The sequence below is a fragment of the Cynocephalus volans genome, chromosome 16, assembly GCF_027409185.1.
Source record: "Cynocephalus volans isolate mCynVol1 chromosome 16, mCynVol1.pri, whole genome shotgun sequence".
Classification (NCBI taxonomy): Eukaryota; Metazoa; Chordata; class Mammalia; order Dermoptera; family Cynocephalidae; genus Cynocephalus; species Cynocephalus volans.
Genome location: NC_084475.1, coordinates 34,955,086 through 34,975,499, shown reverse-complemented (window position 1 = coordinate 34,975,499; position 20,414 = coordinate 34,955,086). Strand labels below are relative to the sequence as shown.

The window sequence follows — 20,414 nt, the reverse complement described above, 5'->3', positions numbered from 1 at the left end:
CCATTTCTGATTCAGGAGGTCTGGGGTGCAGCTGACAATTTGCATTTCTAGCAAGTGCTCAGGTGACGCTGATGCTGCTGGACCTGGGACCCGACTTAGATAACCACTATTTTAGACACTCCGTATCTTCCCAAAATCTACCACAGAGGGAAACTTTCAACTCAATAATTCAGAGTGCATTTTTTTTTTTTTTTTACGCAAAAGGTAATACAAATGCCACTGGGAAAATCTGCTCTGACCCCCATTGTAAGAAAAGTTTCATAACTACGGGGGCTGAGCGGAAAGAGATGAACAAGAAATCGTGTTGAAAGAAAAGGTGCCAGTGGTACAATTGAACACTGCCTGTCCTCTGTTGGATTTCAGGGGTGGGTGCCAAGTACAGACCAGGAGCCAAACAATAGCTCAGCCAACTCGTTCTTAGCTCAATCCATAACAATGCCAGCAGGACTGCTGGGACCCATCTGCTACTCTCTTTCTGATAACAGATCTGAGGTCTCTCTGGAAGGAAATAGCTTGACAGGAAAAAAAGAAAGATTAGGCCAACTGAAAATGTCTGCATTTATGAAGCTGCACTCTAATGTGGCACAGCTTTTAATTCCTTACGGCACTTTACTAAGCGTCAGTATATTCCTGCTAGTCTGTCTGTTTTCTCTGTTCCTTTCATCAAGAAATGTAACTTGTGAATGCCAAAGCTCTCCTGGACACATTCTGTTTCCACACAGCTATGGGTTAAATGTGTCCCCCAAAAGTTCATGTATTGGAAACTTGACCCCCATTGTAGAAGTGTTAAGAGAGTGGGAAAGCTAATTATGATATTTGAAAGATAGGGCCTTTGAGAGGTGACTGGATCATGAGGACTGTGCCCTCGTGAATGGATTAACCCATTCTTGGCGTAATGAGTTATCATGGGTGTGATTCTGATGGCTTTATAAGAAGAAAGAAGGGGTTGGCCGGTTAGAGGGCAGCCTTATAGCACCAAGGTCACAGGTTCGGGTATGTGTACCAGCCAGTTGCCAAAAAAAAAAAAAAGAAAAGACAAGAAAAGAAAATATAAGGAGAGTGAGTGAGTGAGTGAGAAGGTTAGTTCTCTTGCTCATGCCACCTCTGGCCATGTGACACCCTGCACTGCTGTGGAGAGTCACCACCAAGAAGGCCCTCTCCAGATGTGCCCCTGGACTGTGGACTTCCCAGTCTCCAAAACTGTAAGAAATAAATTTCATTTCTTTGTAAATTACCCAGTTTCAAGTATCCCGTTAAACGCAACAGAAAACGGACTAATACACACACAAATTACATTCATAGAATTTAATACCAAAGAAATGCTTGAGGTCATCCAGTCCAACCCACTAATTTTACAGATGAGGAAACTTAAGCCTGGGGCTAATCCTAAAATATATAACAGTAACGACAGAGCTAGGCTGTAACAGATTTCTTGACTCACAGTGGGCACATGGTATGTATAGTCCTTTAAACTTCCAAACTGAGTAGGAAAAAGATTCTTTTCTCCACTACATTTTAAAGAAGAAACACGATTTCCCCCTTTACTTAAGTTCCTTTTCACAATTTGCCCTTTTGTCCCTGGAAGCAGGAGGGCTTTATAAAGGCAAAGGAAGAGAAATGATGAACCCTAAACAGTTTCATCAGAACCCAAAACTTGAGGGCAACGATGACATTCAGCCCATTGGATACCCAGAAACGTGGCACAGAGCAAATTCTCAAAAACTATGTGGTGAATAGATGAATGAATGATTGAATCACTGATTTGACAGTAGGTTGCCAGTTTTTCAGTCAATTAGGGAATGAATGTTTTACATGAAGATTCTGAGCCTGCTTTGGAGTCTCCTTGTTCCTACTAGTATGTTAGGTGCTTCCATAAAACTAGAAAATGCCTATTCTGTAGGACAGGCAGTGTGTCAGCCAGGAAAGTATGGGCTTTGGAGGTAGAAAGCTTTGAATCCCATAGTGTTCACACTGGTTACTTAATTCTAGGCAATTTATTCTTAATTCTAGGCAAAACCTTTTGGATATTTGAGTCCCGTCCCCCACTTCCCCTACCAGCGTGCAAGGATTAAATGAGATAATGTGGGCAAAGTGCCTTGCACATAGCAGGTGCTACGCCCCTCATTCCTGACAGCCTGTTTAAGAGTATGTAGGTGTTGAAGTAGGTGGGGTGGGGGGTCAGGAAGGTAGGTGTAAGACTCTGGATGAAAATTGAAGGGCCTTTTTTGGCTGAAAATGTATACACATTATTATTTTGGTTATAGTTTTCTGCAGCTGCTTTTACTGGTGTGCCTTGCAAAGCTCCTATCACTCAGGCATCACTCTTCATATTCCATGACCCTTCACCATTTTTCCAGCTTCTAAATAAAATGGTTTTCAGGAAAAAGAAATAAATGTAGCCTTTTGCTTACCCATTTGGTCTTGGTTTCTCAGTTCTGGGCTCGAGGAACTCTGTCTCCTCCTCTATTTCCAGTTCAGAGATCGTGTGTTTCTGAGAAGGCCGTGGTGAAAGCATTTCCCATTCATTGTCATGGGCGACCATCTGCAACATAAATGCATCCAGGCCAGTCCTGCCATGGCTCTTGCTTTTCCATGACTGGCTGCCCAGACCAGAGGCTTCCTCTAGTGCTAAGGATTCTAGAGGCTTCATTTCTCCCAGAACCTCCATCTGGGGCCCCCTTCCCAAGCTGAGATCAGAGAATGGCTCCACAGTCTTGCCACAACATCCAGGCCCTGAGTCCCTGGCTTCCGACAACCGATCACTAACCTCACCGTGGCCCAAGACCATCCAACTCTGCTCTTCCACAGGGCTTTCAAAAGATGAGCTCTTGTACTCTTTGGAAGACATTCTCTCTGCAGAATGATCTTTTCTATCATCTAAGGAGGGAGGCTGACATGTGTCTGGGAAGCTTGCTGACTGAGTTTCTGGCAGCCTCGCTTCTTCAGAACCTGTGGGCATTTCCTCTGATTCGGATATGCTTTCTCTTGCTTCCCAGGCCTCTGGCGTCAGGGGTGAACTTTCTCCACGGTTTACAAGTATGTAGTCCATGTGTAGAGCATGATCTTCTTTCTTCTCTGTGCATCTTTCTTCCTTGTATTCTGACTTTATCTGCTCAGGCTCTTTGATAGGAATTATTTTTTCCTCTTCCAGCTCTAATATTCCTCTGCTGGCACCTAGAAGTGGAAGTTGAAGGTGAGAAGGCTTAATTAACATATTATGTGATTGTGATCTTTGCAAAAGATCTTTGCAAGTGATCATCCAAAAGGAGGTAAATTAAGAAATATTTTTATTTTTTAGAGCTGTTTAATTTTCTTGTGCATTATCAGGGATAGGGATTAGATTTTACTGCTGTTATGCAGGATTGGTCAGGCACGGACTAAAAACGCAGTTAGTTCTCTACCCTCATTGGTAGGAAGAGAGTGTCCTTCAAATGCACTAGTTTAATCAAAGCTGCAGTTTCTTGCAAGGTAGGGGAATGAGAAGTTTCTTACCATTTGGTGATCCTATGTCGCCACCTGCTGGTGCATCAGAACGATCTGATTCTACTTCCCAGTCGATGTCTGATGGAGATAACTCAATGTTGTTTGATGGAGATAACTCAGTGTCAGAGTGCACGTCTACAGACAAAGAAACCGACTCAGGGTCTTCGTGAATATGCAGCACAACCAGCTGGGGTTCAGGCTGCCTTCTTTTGGTTTCAGTGTGGTTTCCCTCATTTCTCCTTTCCGGAAGAGCAGAAAGCAGTATCCCTGCTGCTTCGCTTTCCAGAGACTCATCCCCTGGGGACCCAGCTTCCTCTGTCGTTTCTGCATTGTGGGCAGGTTCCGTGAGACAGGACAAATCAAAGGGTGGTGTGTATGGTGCCAGCGATCGCTTCAGAGCGTCTTCCTCCAAGGGAGGGTCACCAACATAGAGGAAATGTTCCGGCTCTTTCATTAGATCTTCATCGATATTTTGGCCCATTACATCAGATTCAAAATCACCCCATGAGGCTTCAGATGAACAGATATCTTGCCTCCCTGTGTCCCCATCAACTGGTGTTTCCGGATGGCCTTCTGACAATGTCAATTTACTCATGTCATCTATTGTTCCCGTGGACGTGTTCAGACCTGAGGCATCGCTGAAACTATGGTCAAAGGCAGCTTCACTCACGTCCAGGCAAGTGTCTGAGACTAGTAAAGCATCGGTAACTGCAGCAGGATTCTCAGGAGCAAAAGGCTGCTCACAGCCAAACCAGGTTCTTGCACCTGAATGACTTTCAGGAGAAAAGTCCTCTGATACCCAAGGGCTGTTGCCTTCCATAGTAAGCTCTTGGGGAGTTACAAAAATGCTAGTTTGCACATTTTCAGTCCCTGGGATTGTTCTGTTGTTGGGTTCCACAATTGGTGCTGTACCTGGGCTGGTTCCTTGTTCTGATGCTTTTACACCTGTGTGGTTGTCACCATTAGTTGCAGAGGGTTCAGGAGGACTTTTGTGAGAGGCAGGCTGAGATGTGCCATTCATGTTTGCTTGATTGCTGTTTGGAGGCAGTGGAATTGCATTGTCAGAACAGAGCTCTGAACTGTATGGGACAAATTCCTGCCCAGGCTCCCGACTGGGCCCTTCACTTGTCTTTGGCTCAGTGAGATGAAATTCACCAGATTCCACTTCAGGTCCCTTGCAAGCACTGATGTGCTGCTCAGTCTCTTGCTTTGCTTCAGAGTCATGACATATATCAGGGCTGCTGGAAGCCTGCGAATTGCTGTCATGGTCACAGTGAGTGAGTATATCGGGGCCCTCACCATCTGCTTTCAAACTGAGGGGCTGCTTAGCATCCACCCACAGGTCAGGCGAAGCTGTGGCCAGTTGCTCACCCTCTTGGAAGTTGCCATGTAAAATATCTGGAACAAAGGCATCTTGGGGACTCTCAGTCGGGGTAGAGCCACCCCATTCAGAGGATGACTTCTTTATCAATTGTGTGGGAGAACTGACAGCTGGGAAATTTTCTGTGGCAATGCTTGAATTTGTCATTTCACCGAGGTATGATTTCTCTTGTTTCCACCAATTTGTTTCTGGACACACAATAGTTGAAACATTAGATATAACACGTTCATTTCCATCTGTGTGAGAAGATGGGTCTGGCTGCTCCCAGGCTGACAGCACGGTATCCTGACACTGCTCTTGGGTAGGCATTTCAGCGGCGAGTCCATCACCAGCAGAAGACATGAAGGTTTGCTCTCTTGAATCCTTTTCTTTGATTTGGTCCAGTACTACCAGCTGGCTAAACTGGTCGGCATCTGGGTCTGGCTGCCTTGGTTGAATGTTCCAAAGCTGCTCGTGGGAGTTCCCCTCATTGCTCTCCAGAAAGGGTGGCTGATGTTTATCACTGAAAGGATTGGTAAAGGATTGGTCCATGGATTCATCATCACCCTGGATGGGTACTCCCCAGGGACCCATATTTTGGCATAGTGAAGAATTCATCCCTAACACACTGCTTGAGTTAGACAGTTCCCCTTCACATGTACTCTCACGTGGCCTCCCTTCTTGCGGCGAGGTCCTCCACCAGTCAGTGCTCTCAGCTGAGAAGCCAAGCCTTTCCAACTTAGAATTATCTTCATTCTTTGGTTCAGTTTTGGGAGCTGTTTGCCAGATGACATCTCCCGTCTTCCTTGTTTCTGAAGATTTCATCTCCTTCTCTACTGCTGTAATCTGTATTTCAGTCTCTGCCAGTGGTGAGAAATTCCAGGGATCGGGGCTGCTTTGTGGAATGTCACAAGACGGGTTTGACTTTTTCTCATTCTCTGCTTGTTCTGGACTGCCTATGTAGCCAGCAAATTCCTCAGACTTGGGATCAGCTGCGGCCCAGAACTTATTAGATTCATTAAACGAATCACAAGCTCTGGATTCACTCTGAGCAACTTGGCAAATAGGTGAATGGATCCCGTTCTCCACCGACTCTCCAGCGCCCATGCTATCATCATCAGGACCTGAGATCCTTGAAATGACCTTGGCATCCTCTGGCTGCACAGTTTCAGGCATGTCACATTCATTTTTCTCCTGCTGGCTAACCATTAGATTTCTTTCCTGATATGTACCTGAATATTCAGAATATTTGCCTGTTTCAGGGCTGGATAAAGAGGACAAGGAATCACCATCAACTGAGTCATTCCAAATCTCTAAAAATCTAGGAACCTTGTGATCAAAGCTCTTTTCAAACTCGTCCATTCTATTTTTTTCTAAGTCCTCCATTTCAATAACGACTTCTAGTTGGCCATCAGTGGTGACTAGTTCAGATTCTTGGTGATTCGGTTCACTCCGATCATCTCGATTCTCTTTTTCATGCTCAGTCCTGGGTCCATGGCCCCAGGAAGACAGTGCAGACGAAGAGTCATTGGGATCGGGACTTGATGCACTTGAAAGAGTGTACTCACTAGAAATGCTTTCTCTGTCACGATTTCCAGATGAACTGGCTCCTGAAAGGCTGTTTTCAGTACCCTTAACTTCGAGATTCTTAGTTATCTCAGAACTTGTCCAACTGGCCTGCGTATCACCATGTACAGGGTCATTCCGAATGTCAAGGCTTCGGGGAAATTCATGAGGTGGCCCTTCGTTCACTCTCTCTGGCTCCAGAATGTTACATTCTTCAGTGTTCTCAAGATCCATTTCAGATAAAGACACATTTTTTGTTAAATTTATCTCACCTGAAATCTCAGTGGCTTCACTTGAATTTCTATGACTCACGAGGTGCTTTTCATAGCTATCTTTTGCCTGCAGGTGATTTGTGGACACCCCTGTTTGCACATCACAGGAGTATAGGTTGTAAGACCCCTTCTTATATTTTGAAGCTTTCTTTGGTTCCTCGGTTTGAGGACTGAAAGTGACTGAAAAAGAGTTGATTTTGTCTGATTCAACAGAGATTTCTTGATGTTCAGATGTAACTGGAGAAGAGAGTTCCTGGTCGCCTGGCCCTTTTCCAGAAATCCCTGAGGCATTATCTGTGACACGGCCTGTCACCTCCTCATCGAGGCGCCTGCTGTCAGTGGCTCCAGGGACATCCTCACTTTCACTTTGTCCATAGCTATGACCTTTCCATGAATCTGAGTGTGCAAAATGCCCTGGATTCTCAAGCCCAGTCCCCAAGGGTGCTGTATCACTGTGCAGGGGTCCTCTCCACGTGTCCTGGTTGTCAGGATGAGGTGTCAGTGCTCCCAACTCGCTGTCTCCAGAGGCTTCTAGCCCATCTGGGCTGAGACTGTCCTTAACATTTGCTGAATGGCTGGGAGATTCAGGAGGCAATTTGCTTGGTTCAGATTCTGTAATATACGGTGGGGCTGGTAACATGAAAGATGACACGTCTTTAGCTCTCATGACAGAATCCCAAATACTGTTTGCGATCAGCTGCCCACTTTTCTCATTCAGTGTGTGATATTCGCTAGGAGCAGTGTCTTTGGGGTGCTCAGCAGAGACAGGGGGTTCCCAGTCTGCCTGACTAGCTTCCTGATACTCCACGCCCCATGGTTCCAGCTGTCTCACTGAAAATCGGGTTTCTGGTTCAGTACTGTCAGCCAGGTATTCTTCTGTGTGACCATTGCCAGGGATCGTCATGCCCCCACTGCAGTCATCCCAGTCCAAATCATTATCCATATCCGAGATGGTCGCGGTGGACTGCGTGTCCTCCAGAATCACTCTGTTCCACAAGTCGAGGTTGTCGGAGGCCGCCTGCCGGGAGTTGGTGCTGCTGTGCAGAAGTGTGAGTTGCCGGTTTGTTTCATTGTACAGCTGCATCATGCTGGGGTCATCGTAACTGGACTGGCTGCTTCCCCCAGCGTCATCCTCCATGGCGACGGTTTTATCATCTGTGTGCTCTGTCTTGAGCAAATCTCGATCTGGGCTGCGAGTGGCATTCATCTCAGAACTACTATCTGCATGAGGAGAAGCCCACATGTCTAGGTTCCCAGGACCTGAACTAATTCGATTCCTAGGTGGCTGCTGCAGTGACTGAGGGGGAATTCCAGCCTCCTCGGCGGTACAGGTAGCATCTTTTGACTCAGAAGCTTCTTCTTTAGCAAATGTCTTGTTTTCAGTTTCCTTTTCATCCCCAGCAAATGTTGGTGATGTGTAGGAGTCCGAGGTGGAGTAGTTGGTATCTAAGGGGGAGGGCACTGAATCTTCTCTGTTGGATGCACTGTAATCGGAGCATTTATATGCTAAGAAGGAATCTTCCCAAGGAGCTAGGACGTCTGACCCTCCTTTCTTAACACTCTCCTCAAAAAGGTTCCAGGAATCTACCTTTTCATACACCTGCCCCCTAGTTTCAGGATCTGCTAAACCACTCTGATCTTCCTTCGATGGCTTAGAATTATTCCATGCATGGTCCGGATCAGAACTGGGATTTCCAGATACAAGGATGTTATCCCTGGAGTTACCGTTCCTCTTGCCCCAGATTTCTGGAGCTGCTTCATTACCTGCCTCACTGGGTGAATTGTCCAGTAGGTCTTCTGAAGGAAAAGAAAACCCACTCTTTGCCATGGCCCACTCATTTGGGTCCCTCACAGAAGGTGTCTCACCACTTGTGGGGTGCAGATTCCAGGTACTGTTTAAAGCTTCAACATTATCTTCTTTACCAAATGCCCCCCAGGCAGGGAATGATGCTGTAGCCGCTGGTTCACTGTTATCCGTAGGATTTCCCCATGGCTCAGGCATCGCTGTGGGAGAGTGGCCGGAATGCCACAAGGCAGCGAAGTCTTCTATCAGGTGGTTCGTTTTCTGAGCAGAATCATTTGGCAAATGTGATTTCTCCAGGGGCAGGTTCTGAAACTGCATGCTTTCCTCATTTTGGTCTTGAATATCACTGCTACCCAGTTCAGGCTGACCAAATTCACACTTCCAGGGACCTGACCCTGGGAATTCGAGACTTTTTGGTTGAAATACAGAATCTGAGGCTCTTCTATCAACTGAGCTTGGCTTACGATCTTTCCATGACTCAGGGCTGTGGAAGACCGATTCCTGCTCACTGGAACTCCATGCATCTGCAATATTTTTAGTGTCAATTTCCAAACCACCCCACCAACTGCTGCACCGAGCACGGGTTGGAGGTGGCTCTGTGTGACCTGTGTTGATTGCTTTTTGGGTTATATCTTCTGAATAGAGAGGGTCTGGTTCTTCAGGGGATGGTGAGTTTTCAACAAAACTATTCATAGGTGTTGGTGGGATCCTCTTTCCAATATTTTCCAGCCTTTCTGGTGAAGGAGACTCATCTCCCATAAAACCTGTCAGGCTCAAATTTCTTTCAGAGTTATCTCTAGGACTTTCTTGTCTTTGGACAAACTCTCCATCAAATTCCACAAGGTTATCTTTGCCAGCCTCTGACAAAAGTGAACTGGATGAATAATTAGACATGTTGATCCCTATCCCGTCAAGTCCTTTAGGCCCAGTGGGAAGCTGTCCTTCCGATGAATCGCTATTGGGGAAGAAGTCATCTGCTGGGGAGCAGTCTGCAGAATGGGAAGATGGTTGGGACTGCCCAGAAACCATGGGTACTGGGTCAAAGTTGAAGAGGTCAAAGTGTTCACCATGTTCTCCGGACCGTGCATGCTCCTCTGCCACTGCCCCCTCGGGTATGGGACTATATGAGTCAAGCCCTGGGAGGAGGCTGTGGTGAGGCCCTGCACCTTCTCCCACTGGACTGTCATCACTGAGGAAGACCGAGCTCTCCTTGGATGAACGGCTGCTCCTGATAGTGGCCAACCCACTATCTGGGCTAACGAGGTCTATGTTGGCATCCACCTGGGCCTGGTTGGAATCATTGGAATCTGGAGGGTTCTCTATGAAATTCACGGAGCTGGGCTGTGGCTCTATGTCAGAACCATACAACTCCATAATCCCGGAAGACCCCTGGGAGAGGGGGGCACTGCCTGCCACAGCTTCTGTTGACGACGTCCGGCTGTTGGAGACCATCTCTGGACACCTCCTGTTGAGGACTTCCTTGACAAGGAGAACCACCTGATCACAAGTCACTGAAGGGTCCTCCTGCTGGTACACCAGGATCTCATCACAGCCACATTCGAAGGGCTCCAGTTCCAGGCAAGGGCTCTGACTCTCTTCCAGCTCGCAGCAGATCTGTCAGGGAGGCACAGGGTTTGTGTGAGCACTCAGGCAGTCTTTGCAGTTTGCAGTTTATGTTTCACAATGTTTCTTAATATGAAATTAACCTGTGTTCATCTGTCTAGGAAGAACTCAAATAACTAAGAATAGTACAAGGCAAACATTATACATTATATATTATGGAAAGTCTCACATAATGTACCACCAACCTTTCTCCAAATCTATCAAATAGTCTTTGCATTTAACTCAAAATCCAGCTGCTCGATTTTGCTGGCTCCTGAAAGTTATGGGTAAAGAGATTTAAAACCATCTAACTCCTTTTCTCAGTGTACTATGACACTCTCTTCCAACAGGAGTGAAACTCAAGTCTGCAAAAAAGCAGAGCATGCTGGTCACTGACAAAAACTAGAGGGGAAGTGTTGGAATAAGCAGAGATGCGGCAGGAGAAAGACTCTTGTTTAGGAGCAGGCAGCCAGGTCTACTTGAACCTCTGACAGCTTCCAAGGCAAAGGAGAAGGTAGGAAGGAGAGAGAAGCTACCAGGGGCCCAGCTTTCCAAACAGAACTCAGGCTCCATCTGTCCCCTCCAGCCCCAGGAAACACAGACGTGGAGCCCAGACCAGACAAAGCTGACCCGGGAGGCATGGTCAGTGACAGACAGCCACTGTGACAGACATGGTGATGGATGGTCAGTGCGAGGCCAGAACTGGCCTGTGGCTCTATGAATTTTAGGAAATACCAGGAGTATTTTGCCACATTGAGCCTTTGAGATATCCCCACAGGATTTGTGGCGGTAATAATAGTCATAATAATAATAACGACAGCCACCACAGAGCTCATATTGATAGTAATAATAATAACAGCAATAATAATCATTAATAGTAATTTATGGAGTGCTTTCATATGCCAGACATGGTCCTAAGGGTTTTATGATCATTATCGCCTTTAATCCTCACAGTGATTCTACAAGGCAGGGACTCTTTTATTCTCCATTTTATTGATGAGAAAACAAAGACCCAGGAAGGTTAAATAAGTCGTCCATCAACATGCAGCTGACAGATGATGGAGCCTGAGCTCTGAACTCGGGCAGTGGCCTTCAGAGGCTGTGACTCTTCACCCATTGTGTGACCCTGTCTGCGTTGCTCAGGCTTCCCAGGGGGGGGAGGGTGGGAGGGTGAGAGGAGAGAAGAGAGAAGTGGAGTCACTCAAGGGCTTCTAACCCCTTCACCTGCTCACCTAGTTTTGTCTATTTTAAATGAATCGATTTTCAAATTGGTTTGAAAAAGGGATCTGCTGCTAAAAGTGATTTGAAAACCACCATATTGGAGGCTTAGGATGGCCCAAATCCTTTCCCAAGGAAGCCAGTGACCAAAGGTAAAATTCAGCTTTGAAACCAAACACAGAGGAGAGCACTGAAAAGCCACAGGCTGGTGATGCCACACACAAATGCACGCGGGTCAGAGGAGGGTACAAAATGCATCCGTGGCAGGAGCAGGGACTCTTTCATATTTGGATTTGAGAAAGCACAGAGAGAGCCCGAGAGCACCTACAGTCATGTGTCAAGAGAGCCAAGACAGAGCTCTCGGAGGACAGAAAGGGAGTATGAAGAGAAAGGGCAGAGACTTTGCTGCTGAGTCACCTGAAGGTACACGAGGTGTCTCATCCCTTAGTGAGGACAGATGAGTGAGAAAGCCTTCTATGCCCATGCGGCTCATAGCATAGTGAATCACGTATGTACTCATACTAGTTATTAAATACACCTAGTTTGGTATATCCAGTGGCCTACTTTGATTAATTTTCTCTAATTCTGTTATTTCCTAGACTTTGGGTTAAAAGACTCAGGTATTAACCTAGAAGTTCCAATCGATTGCCTAGTCAGAATTTTAGTGCCTGGGGACAGACTAATTTTGATTAAAGCATCAGATCATCAGTAACCAAACACTGGGCACCAAGTGGGTATTGAGGCAGGGACTACATTCTGTTAGATGTTACCAGGGAGAAAAGAAACAGCACCCTCAAGAGAACTTGCCTTCACTTGGGTGAGAAAAATCTGATCGTTCTCTCTATGGATTCAGGCTAGAAGAGAAATGGATATGGGACTCTTTTAAAAGGTCCAGTGTGCAAAATACCCCCAACACTTCCTAAAATTCAAAACTCTAGGACTCTATCCCTTGGGCCAATTTCTTAGGAGTCACCCATCGGTTCCCATCGTCCACTGTCTGTCCTGAGCGTGGGCAGGTGCCGGTGCGGTGAAACACGTGTGGGTGCGAGGGGTGGCCCACCTGACTGCACAGCTCTAGGTTCTCCGAGTACACGGCGATCTGGCGTCTGGGCTGCTGCTCCTCTGACAGGTAGCTGGAGAACAGGATGAGGACATCAAAACCGAATTTGTCTGTAAATGCTTTCAAATCGCTGGTGATATTGCTGTGAAACAGACAGTTCTGAAACAACAGAAAATTTGATATTAATGTCAAACCGCCCAGTGGGAAACTGTGCCACAAATTTGTCCAGACTGATGATATATTAGGACAGGTATTCATTATTAGAGGCAAGTGAAATAAGCAATTTGCTTTGAGAAAGTTTGGAAACTTTCATACTATTGCTTAAAATATACTTGGCTTCTTTGTTTCCCCAAATCAAGAAAGGAAGGAGTTTTTGCCATTATTATTAAGAATCGCTTAGACAAGGAATAAATATCTTATTTTTTTCCTAAAATATTTATTCAAACACTTACTTTGCAAAGCATGTTTTTTCCCTCTTATTGGAAGACCTATGTAGAAACGTCTGCTGACTATTATTATAATTTATCATTAGAAAAGCAGGAGGGAGGGGTTTTTTTTCCTATAATTTTATTTTCTAATGATTATTATTAGCTCCAAGCAGAAATTCCTAAGGATGAACTTAGCTGAGTTTACCAAGTGGTTTTTATTCCAATGAAGAAGCCTGGAAGATTTTTGGAAGAGCTGAGATGTCAGATCTGCTTGCTCTGTGTGGCAGCTACGGAGGAATGAATAATTGTGGAAAGAGCAGCACTATCTCGGAGCACCCAGACCTGTTGCTCACATCATTTGCAGAAAATGCACTGGCCTCTTCAAGTTTTATTAACTGCAACAATGACCACTTTGTCTGCATGGTTCTCTCTCTTCCTTAAGGAAGGACGGGGAAGACCGTATGCTAGCCCCAGCACAACTCCCGGCATATCCCAATTGCTCAAGGTATGTTTGCAGGATGACTGGAGAGAGACATAAAATCAACCTGTGCTATGTGGTCTCTGTCACAGCATATATACATAGATGAGCATCATATATAATCAATCAACTGGCAGTCCATTGTGCCAATCAATGAAAAACACCATAGTGTGCGCTCAAGGGATTTAAAGACTTCTACTGATTTTTTTCTGATTATAATAGTAATCAGAATTATGCCTGCTGCTGGTAAGATATTAAAATACAGAAATGTATACCATAGAGAGTGGAAGTGCCGTGCACCCCTTCTCAGATAACCACCGTGAAGAGCTAAACAGTACACTCATATAGTTGCTGATTTCCTCTATGTCTGGATTCATGCTTGTGTGTGGTAGCTCTTTGAAACCTGTAGACTGGGTATTTGTGGTTTAGACTATTTACTAGCCACTTCAAAAAGCCATCGTACATGTACACTGTAATTCTGCTAAGTGGAATCTTAAGGTCTTGAGGCCCCTGCGAGGGCTCACAAGACCCTCAGCAGGCAGGCCCCACAGATGACTAGCTTCCACCTCTCCAGGAGGCTCTGCTGTCCACTTGGCAGCAGCCACTCTCATTAGGCATCTTATGAGGCCACTTTCCCTTTTTTGGTTACAAGGAATTGCACATGGGAATCCACAAAGGTCTCAGGATATATTGCCAATGGATACCAAGGATCTGTTGTACTGATTTGCTAATAAAGTTTAAGATGTTCAAATACGATAGCTTTCGGAAGCATATGTTCCAAAAAGTGTACTGTCAGTCTTCATGCTTTTTATTTATTTTCCAAATGGCATAATAACAAACCTTAAGAAGATATTTTTTAAAAATTAATTCACTCACAATGGAAGTAGATATTTAGGATGAGCTTTTTTTTTTTTTTTTAAAAAAAACCCCAGACATTATATTATATACAATTTGCATTCAGTAGATAAAATAATTTCTAATCATCATTGGTGGTCAATCAAGAATCCTAATGCTGAGCTTTTTGCCATTATGAATCATGAAAGAAGAGGTGGTCCCGATGGAAAACCAGAAAGAACTACTACCTACATCTAATCTCCAGTAACTGAAGACTTGGGCACAATAAGTCCTACACTTTTCCTTTCTAAATATTTTTTCATTATGTATATAAAACCCCGAAAATACATTTATAAACTTTTGAAAGAAGACACACATTTCTAAGAGATTTTCACGTAAAATGACAATTATCGCTGCACTCCTGGCTAGGTCACTGAAACATGACAGGGCAGGTTTTACTCATATCTGAGCACAAGACTAAAAATCAGTAGAATCAGCATTACTCAAAGCCATACAGGTGGAACATTTGCCATTCAGAAATGTCAACTGAGCCCCAACTGGTTGGGAATCTTCTGTGTGAAACCGGTGGCTCTAGCATCCTGGGGACCTCCAGTCAGCAGCTCTGGTGGCAGCAGGCATCTTGTTAGAATGCAGCCTCAGGCCATGCCCCAGACCTACTGAGGCAGAATCTGCATTTTCCAGCAATCCCAGGTGATTCCAATGCAATGAAATATGAAAAGCACCACTCTAGGGAGGCATTTGTTCACTGATGTATTTCTCTATGAACCACTTCCCTCGGCTCCCTCAACACTGTCATGTCACCAACACACACTCTCAGCTCTCCATTCCCCACAATGGCCTCATCATAAAAATCACCCTGGGGCGTGTTCTTCTGGGCCACTTCATAGAAGTTCTCATTTAGCAGGTCGGGGATCCAGTCCGAGAATCTGTATTTTCATCATGTCCTTCAAGTGATTCTCACGACCTAGCTCCTTTGGGTAACACTGTCTCAGTTTTCCTCCGAGTGACTCCAAATTCCACAGTATCGAATGAAGAATTGACAAAACAAATTATTTGAATCACCTAGGCATGTTAGAGAAACAAATAATTACGTTTTACATTAACCCCCAAAACAGGCTGTCAACAACTATACCCTATCTACTCTAATAAAACTGTCCCAGCCCAATTTGATCTACTGGCCTTAGTATAGTGTCAAGAGTTTCATGTTTAAAAGAGAATCAAAACAAGGGAATGAGTGAGAATCTTCAGGAATCCAGGAGGCAGCGTCTGTTCTGCTTTTATGCCAGTGCTGTTTGCATAGGAGATAATTTATTATTGACTTCTAGCTACGCAGGGAGTCATGTGCTGCGACGTGCTCTTATGCTGCTGATGAGCTAGGCTGGCCTTGAATAAACAGCACTTCATCATCAACACAACCCAACTGTAGATACAGGTTGGCATTTTATCCCCTCATCTGTCTTCTACCTGATAAATTACTGTTTTAGTTACATGTATACAAATACTATTTGTTAATCTGCTCAAATGTTTCCAAAATGTCTTCCCCCACTTAAAGTTAAAATTATATACATACATATATACCTCCCACTCAATTTGAGAAAGGTTTAGAAAATAAAGGAATCTCCTCTTTAAATTACCGGCCCCACCCCAGCCACATACCCCCTCTGTATCCTATGATTGCTGCATGAAATTTAGAAAGTAACTAGTCATTGCAACTGGGAAATGACTGGTAAAATCCCAGACTAATCCCACCAGTTAGGAAGAATGACAGTTGCTCTCTGTCAAAGCCCTTTGTCACCCATAGTTCCAAAGATTCAATCACTAAACATTTTTAGAGGTCATGAGTCTTTTTTCCTGAGTAATTCCTAGTTTTGGAATGAGTAGGAAGGTATGAAAATGTGGGGAGGAAAAGGCTTTATTATTTCCTGGCCTAATGCTAAAGAGTAATCACAAGGGCCCTAAATGAGGTTGCTCAACGTGACAACCCAGGGCAGGTGATGGAGTTGGGATGTGTTGTCCCCTCCAAAATTCATGTGGAAATTTGATCTCCAGTGTGGCAGTGTTGGAAACTGATTGAGTCATGGGGGCGGATCCCTCATGAATGGATTAATGCTCTCCCTGGGGGAGGAGGGATTAATGAGTGAGTTCTCGCTCTATTAGTTCCCACAAGAGCTCGTTGCTTCAAAAGACCCTGGTACCTTCTCTCTCTCTCTCTCTTGCTTCCTCTCTCTTGCTTCCTCTCACCATGTGATCTGCTTGTACCCACTGGCTGCCTGCCACTTTCCAGCACGAGTAGAAGCAGCCTGAGGCCCATGCCAGACGCAGCTGTCCCAGAATCGTAAGCCAGATAAACCTCTCTTCTTTATAAATTACCCAGTCTCAGATATTTCTGTTATAGCCACACAAAATGGACTAATACAGCAGGGAAACAGATGACATGGCTCTACCTGAACTAACACAAGAACTGAGCTAGTGATGGCGACAGTGCCCGATAGGTTTACTGCATTTGTGGTCAAAAGTGTGCAAGTGAATGAGGTGGAAAACTCCACTCCCATAAAATCCTACTTTTCCTCCTTATTCCGTGGCTTAAAATTTTAGTTTTTATGCTATATGCTGGTATCTCGGGTGCATCACATGAAATGAAAGTGATCTAAATAACATCTTGTAAACATTTGATTACGTAAACAGGTATTCCTGGAGAGAGAAAACCCTCTCCTCCTACATGGCTCACGCATGCTCGCCTCCCGTGTCTTCTCAATCCCTCCTGTTGGGCATCTGGCCCCATCATCCAACTGAAAGGCTCTTCTCAAAAGTGTCAATCACTTCCAGCTTGCCAAATCCAAAAATCATGCTCCTGTTCTTACCCTCTTTGGCTTCTCTGCAGAATTTCGCTCTCCCTCTTTCTCGAAGCACTTGAGTCCTACACTTTCCTAAAATCACATTCTGTGTTTCTCCCCCCTCACTGGCTATTCCTCAGTCACCTTTGCTGGCTGCTCTTCCTTATAATGCCTCTAAAAACTCACTACCCCAGACTTTGCTTCCTGACCCCTTTCACCCAGTTACTGAAGTCAAACATCTAGAAATTATTCTTGATTCCTTTTTTCCTTACTCCTCACATAATATATCAGCAAATCCTATTAACTTTACCTTTAAAACATTTCTCAAGTCCAGGTACTTCTCCAGCCTCTCTCCATCTCCACTGCCATCCTAGCTGCAGCCAATGTCACCTCTTGCCTGAACTTGGGCAGCAGCTTCCCAGATGCTCTCCCAGTGGCCCCTCTAGTTTCCCTACAATCCCTTCTCCACACAGCATCAAGAGACGGCTTTTACAAAATGTAGATCAAGTAAGGACACTCTCCTGCTTAAAACCCACCAAAAGTTTCCCAATGAAATTGTTATTATTTACTATTGTTTAATTTTTTTGACTGGGAGGAGAAAGGTTTCATGTCCTTGAGAGTGTTTTTATAAGTCAATGAGAAAAAGTGGTCACACCAGTAGAAAAACAGTGAATATAAAAGACAATTCACAATTCAAATACAAATGGGCGATAAATATATCTGAACTCATTAATCAAAGAAATCCTTTGATAATAAAATTTTACATCTTTTCTTATTATTGTTAAATATTTCCAAATGGGCACTCTCATACACTGTTTTAGAAATATATTCTAAAGAAATAATCAGATATGTACATGAAAATTAGTGGACAAAGCTATTCACTGGATTATTACTTTAATAGCTAAAACTTAAAAACAATCTAAATATTCAACAAGAGAAATGGTTAAATAAATTATGATTAAAAATCATGCCATCATGTATTGAAACAACACACTTGTACCTCACAAGTAATGTTAAAATTTTAACAAATCATGTTATCAAAGAATATTTAATGACACAAGGAAACATGCATGACCTAGTAAGTGGAAGGTAATTGCTATAATCATATAAAAATAGGATGCCATTTCTGTATGTATGCAAATAATGTGAATTGAAATTTAATATGCAATAGACATTAAGATTCACTGATATTAAACTTGTCATAATTTAGCCAAATTGCTAATCCAAATTGCTAACCTCAAATCTTACTGTGTCTGTCCATTATTTTAAGGAGCTCCCTAGAAGATTTCTAGTAAATACTTTGGAGTCAGCCAGACATGAGGTTAACCCTAACTCTGCCACTCACTAGCCAGATGAATTAAGTTACTTCACCTCTCTGAGCCTTAGTTTCCTTATCTGTAAACCCCCAACTTTTAGGATTGTTGTGAGAATTAAGAACATGCTTGTGTATTAAAGGCTGGCCCTTAGTGCCTGACATATAGTAGACAATAAAAATTAGGTTGCTTTCCTTTCCTGGTTCTTAGACTATCAAAAGATATCATTTTCAGAATTCATAGAGTTAATCTGACTCACAGAAAGTATTATGTAGGACTCTGCGTATGGGAACTGGTTATTTATTTATTTATTTTTTTAAGATGACCAGTAAGGGGATCTTAGCCCTTGACTTGGTGTTATCAGCACCACGCTCTCCCAAGTGAGCCATGGTTCAGCCCCACGGGAACCGGTTATTGACATTACAATTCTCTTCCTTATAACTTTTTTAATACATGTGAACTTTCGAATGATAATCACACACATCTTTAGGTCACTTAGGTGATGCACACGTAAAATTCCTAGATGTGGGATGACAGAGGAAGTTGCACAAGTTAAATATAAAGCAAAGTCATTTTTTAAGTGGTGGAAGATAGAACCTATGGGTAAGGCAATGTTTATCTTAACAGATTCCTTATCCTTAATTCCAAGTTAAACCCAATGAACGAGCTTCTGTTTGCCACTATGCAAACAACAGCTTTTAGGGCATCAGAAAACCCTCCAGAAATGTGTAGTGATTTTCCCTTCAGCTAAATCATTATGGATAGTGTCTTTTTTGTCATTTCTACCATTTCACCTCCTGATGCCACGTGACCTTCAGTGGCTTTTACTCCTGATGCTAACACTATCCACTTAGGTCCAGTGCTCTAGATCACACACATTGAATCCAAAGTAGTTGTCTTCCTTACAAATTACAAACAAAATGTACCAAGTAAGGCTTTTACAAATGAAATAAATTATTTTCTTATGTCAAAGAAAGCTATTCCCAGATTTGTTATGTCTCAAATTTTTTTTCTTCTTGCAGGAAATGTAAAAATCAAGTGAGGTATCATCTGTAGGTAGGACGCTCACAGATAAAAATCATGACCAAGATTAAAACACAAGCTGCATTTTGGAGAGTAGTGAGGGTTAGAAACACAGCTTCACAATCCATAACAACCTTGTATAAGCACAGTGGCCAGCATGGATCGCTGAGTTACTGAAATTTAAGAGTACAGCTTGACATTTATACTCTGCATGGATTTATTCCTAAACTGAAGGCTATTTTTTAATCAAGATATAAGAAAAATGCTGAGGTATGTACACAAATGTTCTCACTGAAAGCTTTATGATTTATTCTACCAAAATTTCATTATGATGTTTAAAATATTCAGCAATAATAAAATCTGATCATTTTGACAGGGAAATGATTTATGAGAACACAACATGCATAAATTAAGAGATTTTATTTATTCTGTTTTTCATACACTTTAATTGGTAAGCAAAGATATTTCCCACATTTTTCCCAGACATTTTTTTTTCACAGTCTATTGTTCTTATTTTATGAGCTAGCCAAGGCATCTTAGTAGTAAAAACTTCAGTGGGTCTATTAAAACTATATTATATATCATATTTTTAAGATAGAGTCCAACAGTACGTATTATTCTTTATAGCTAAAAATAGAGCCCTTTGGTGAAAATACTTTGTGAAAATTTAAAATGCTACAATATATAAATAAATATGTAACATATGGACATGTCAATATAATTCTCAATAGTATATTGCCTTACAAAATTTAATTAAGCACTGAGTCTACGCTAAGAACTCTGTTAAATACTTTGCATTGTCTCTTTTGAACTTTAAAATGCCCCTGTGAGGAGGTAAGATTGTCTCTGTTTTGTGTTGAGAAAACGGAGGCTTTGGAAGGTTAAATAACAGATGTCACACAGCTCATCTGTGTGGAAAATGGATCTCCAACCCAGGTTAGTCTGACTTCAGAGCTCATGTTTTAACTCCTATGTGGTCCTTAAATGAGAATATTCTTCATCACTAAAGATATGACTGATTAATTCAGTTTTTAATTTAATACAAAATAGTTCCTTACTACTTGATTTACTTCTGTCTAGTATTGATTCTCCTTGGTCACTATACACAAACAAGCCAC

General features: G+C 43.3%; 1 protein-coding gene across 13 annotated transcripts in view; it reads right to left on the bottom strand.

Annotated features, from left to right (window-relative positions):
- Positions 1-20,414, bottom strand: part of PRUNE2 (prune homolog 2 with BCH domain) — a 274,536-nt gene that overhangs the window by 88,567 nt on the left and 165,555 nt on the right. For all 13 annotated transcript variants that reach the window (XM_063080981.1, XM_063080984.1, XM_063080985.1 and 10 more), the window contains exons 7-9: positions 12,366-12,524; positions 3,493-10,099; positions 2,412-3,174 (exon numbers count right to left, since the gene is read on the bottom strand). In XM_063080981.1, the coding sequence (XP_062937051.1) occupies positions 2,412-3,174; positions 3,493-10,099; positions 12,366-12,524 (7,529 nt within the window). The remainder of the gene's footprint in view (positions 1-2,411; positions 3,175-3,492; positions 10,100-12,365; positions 12,525-20,414) is intronic.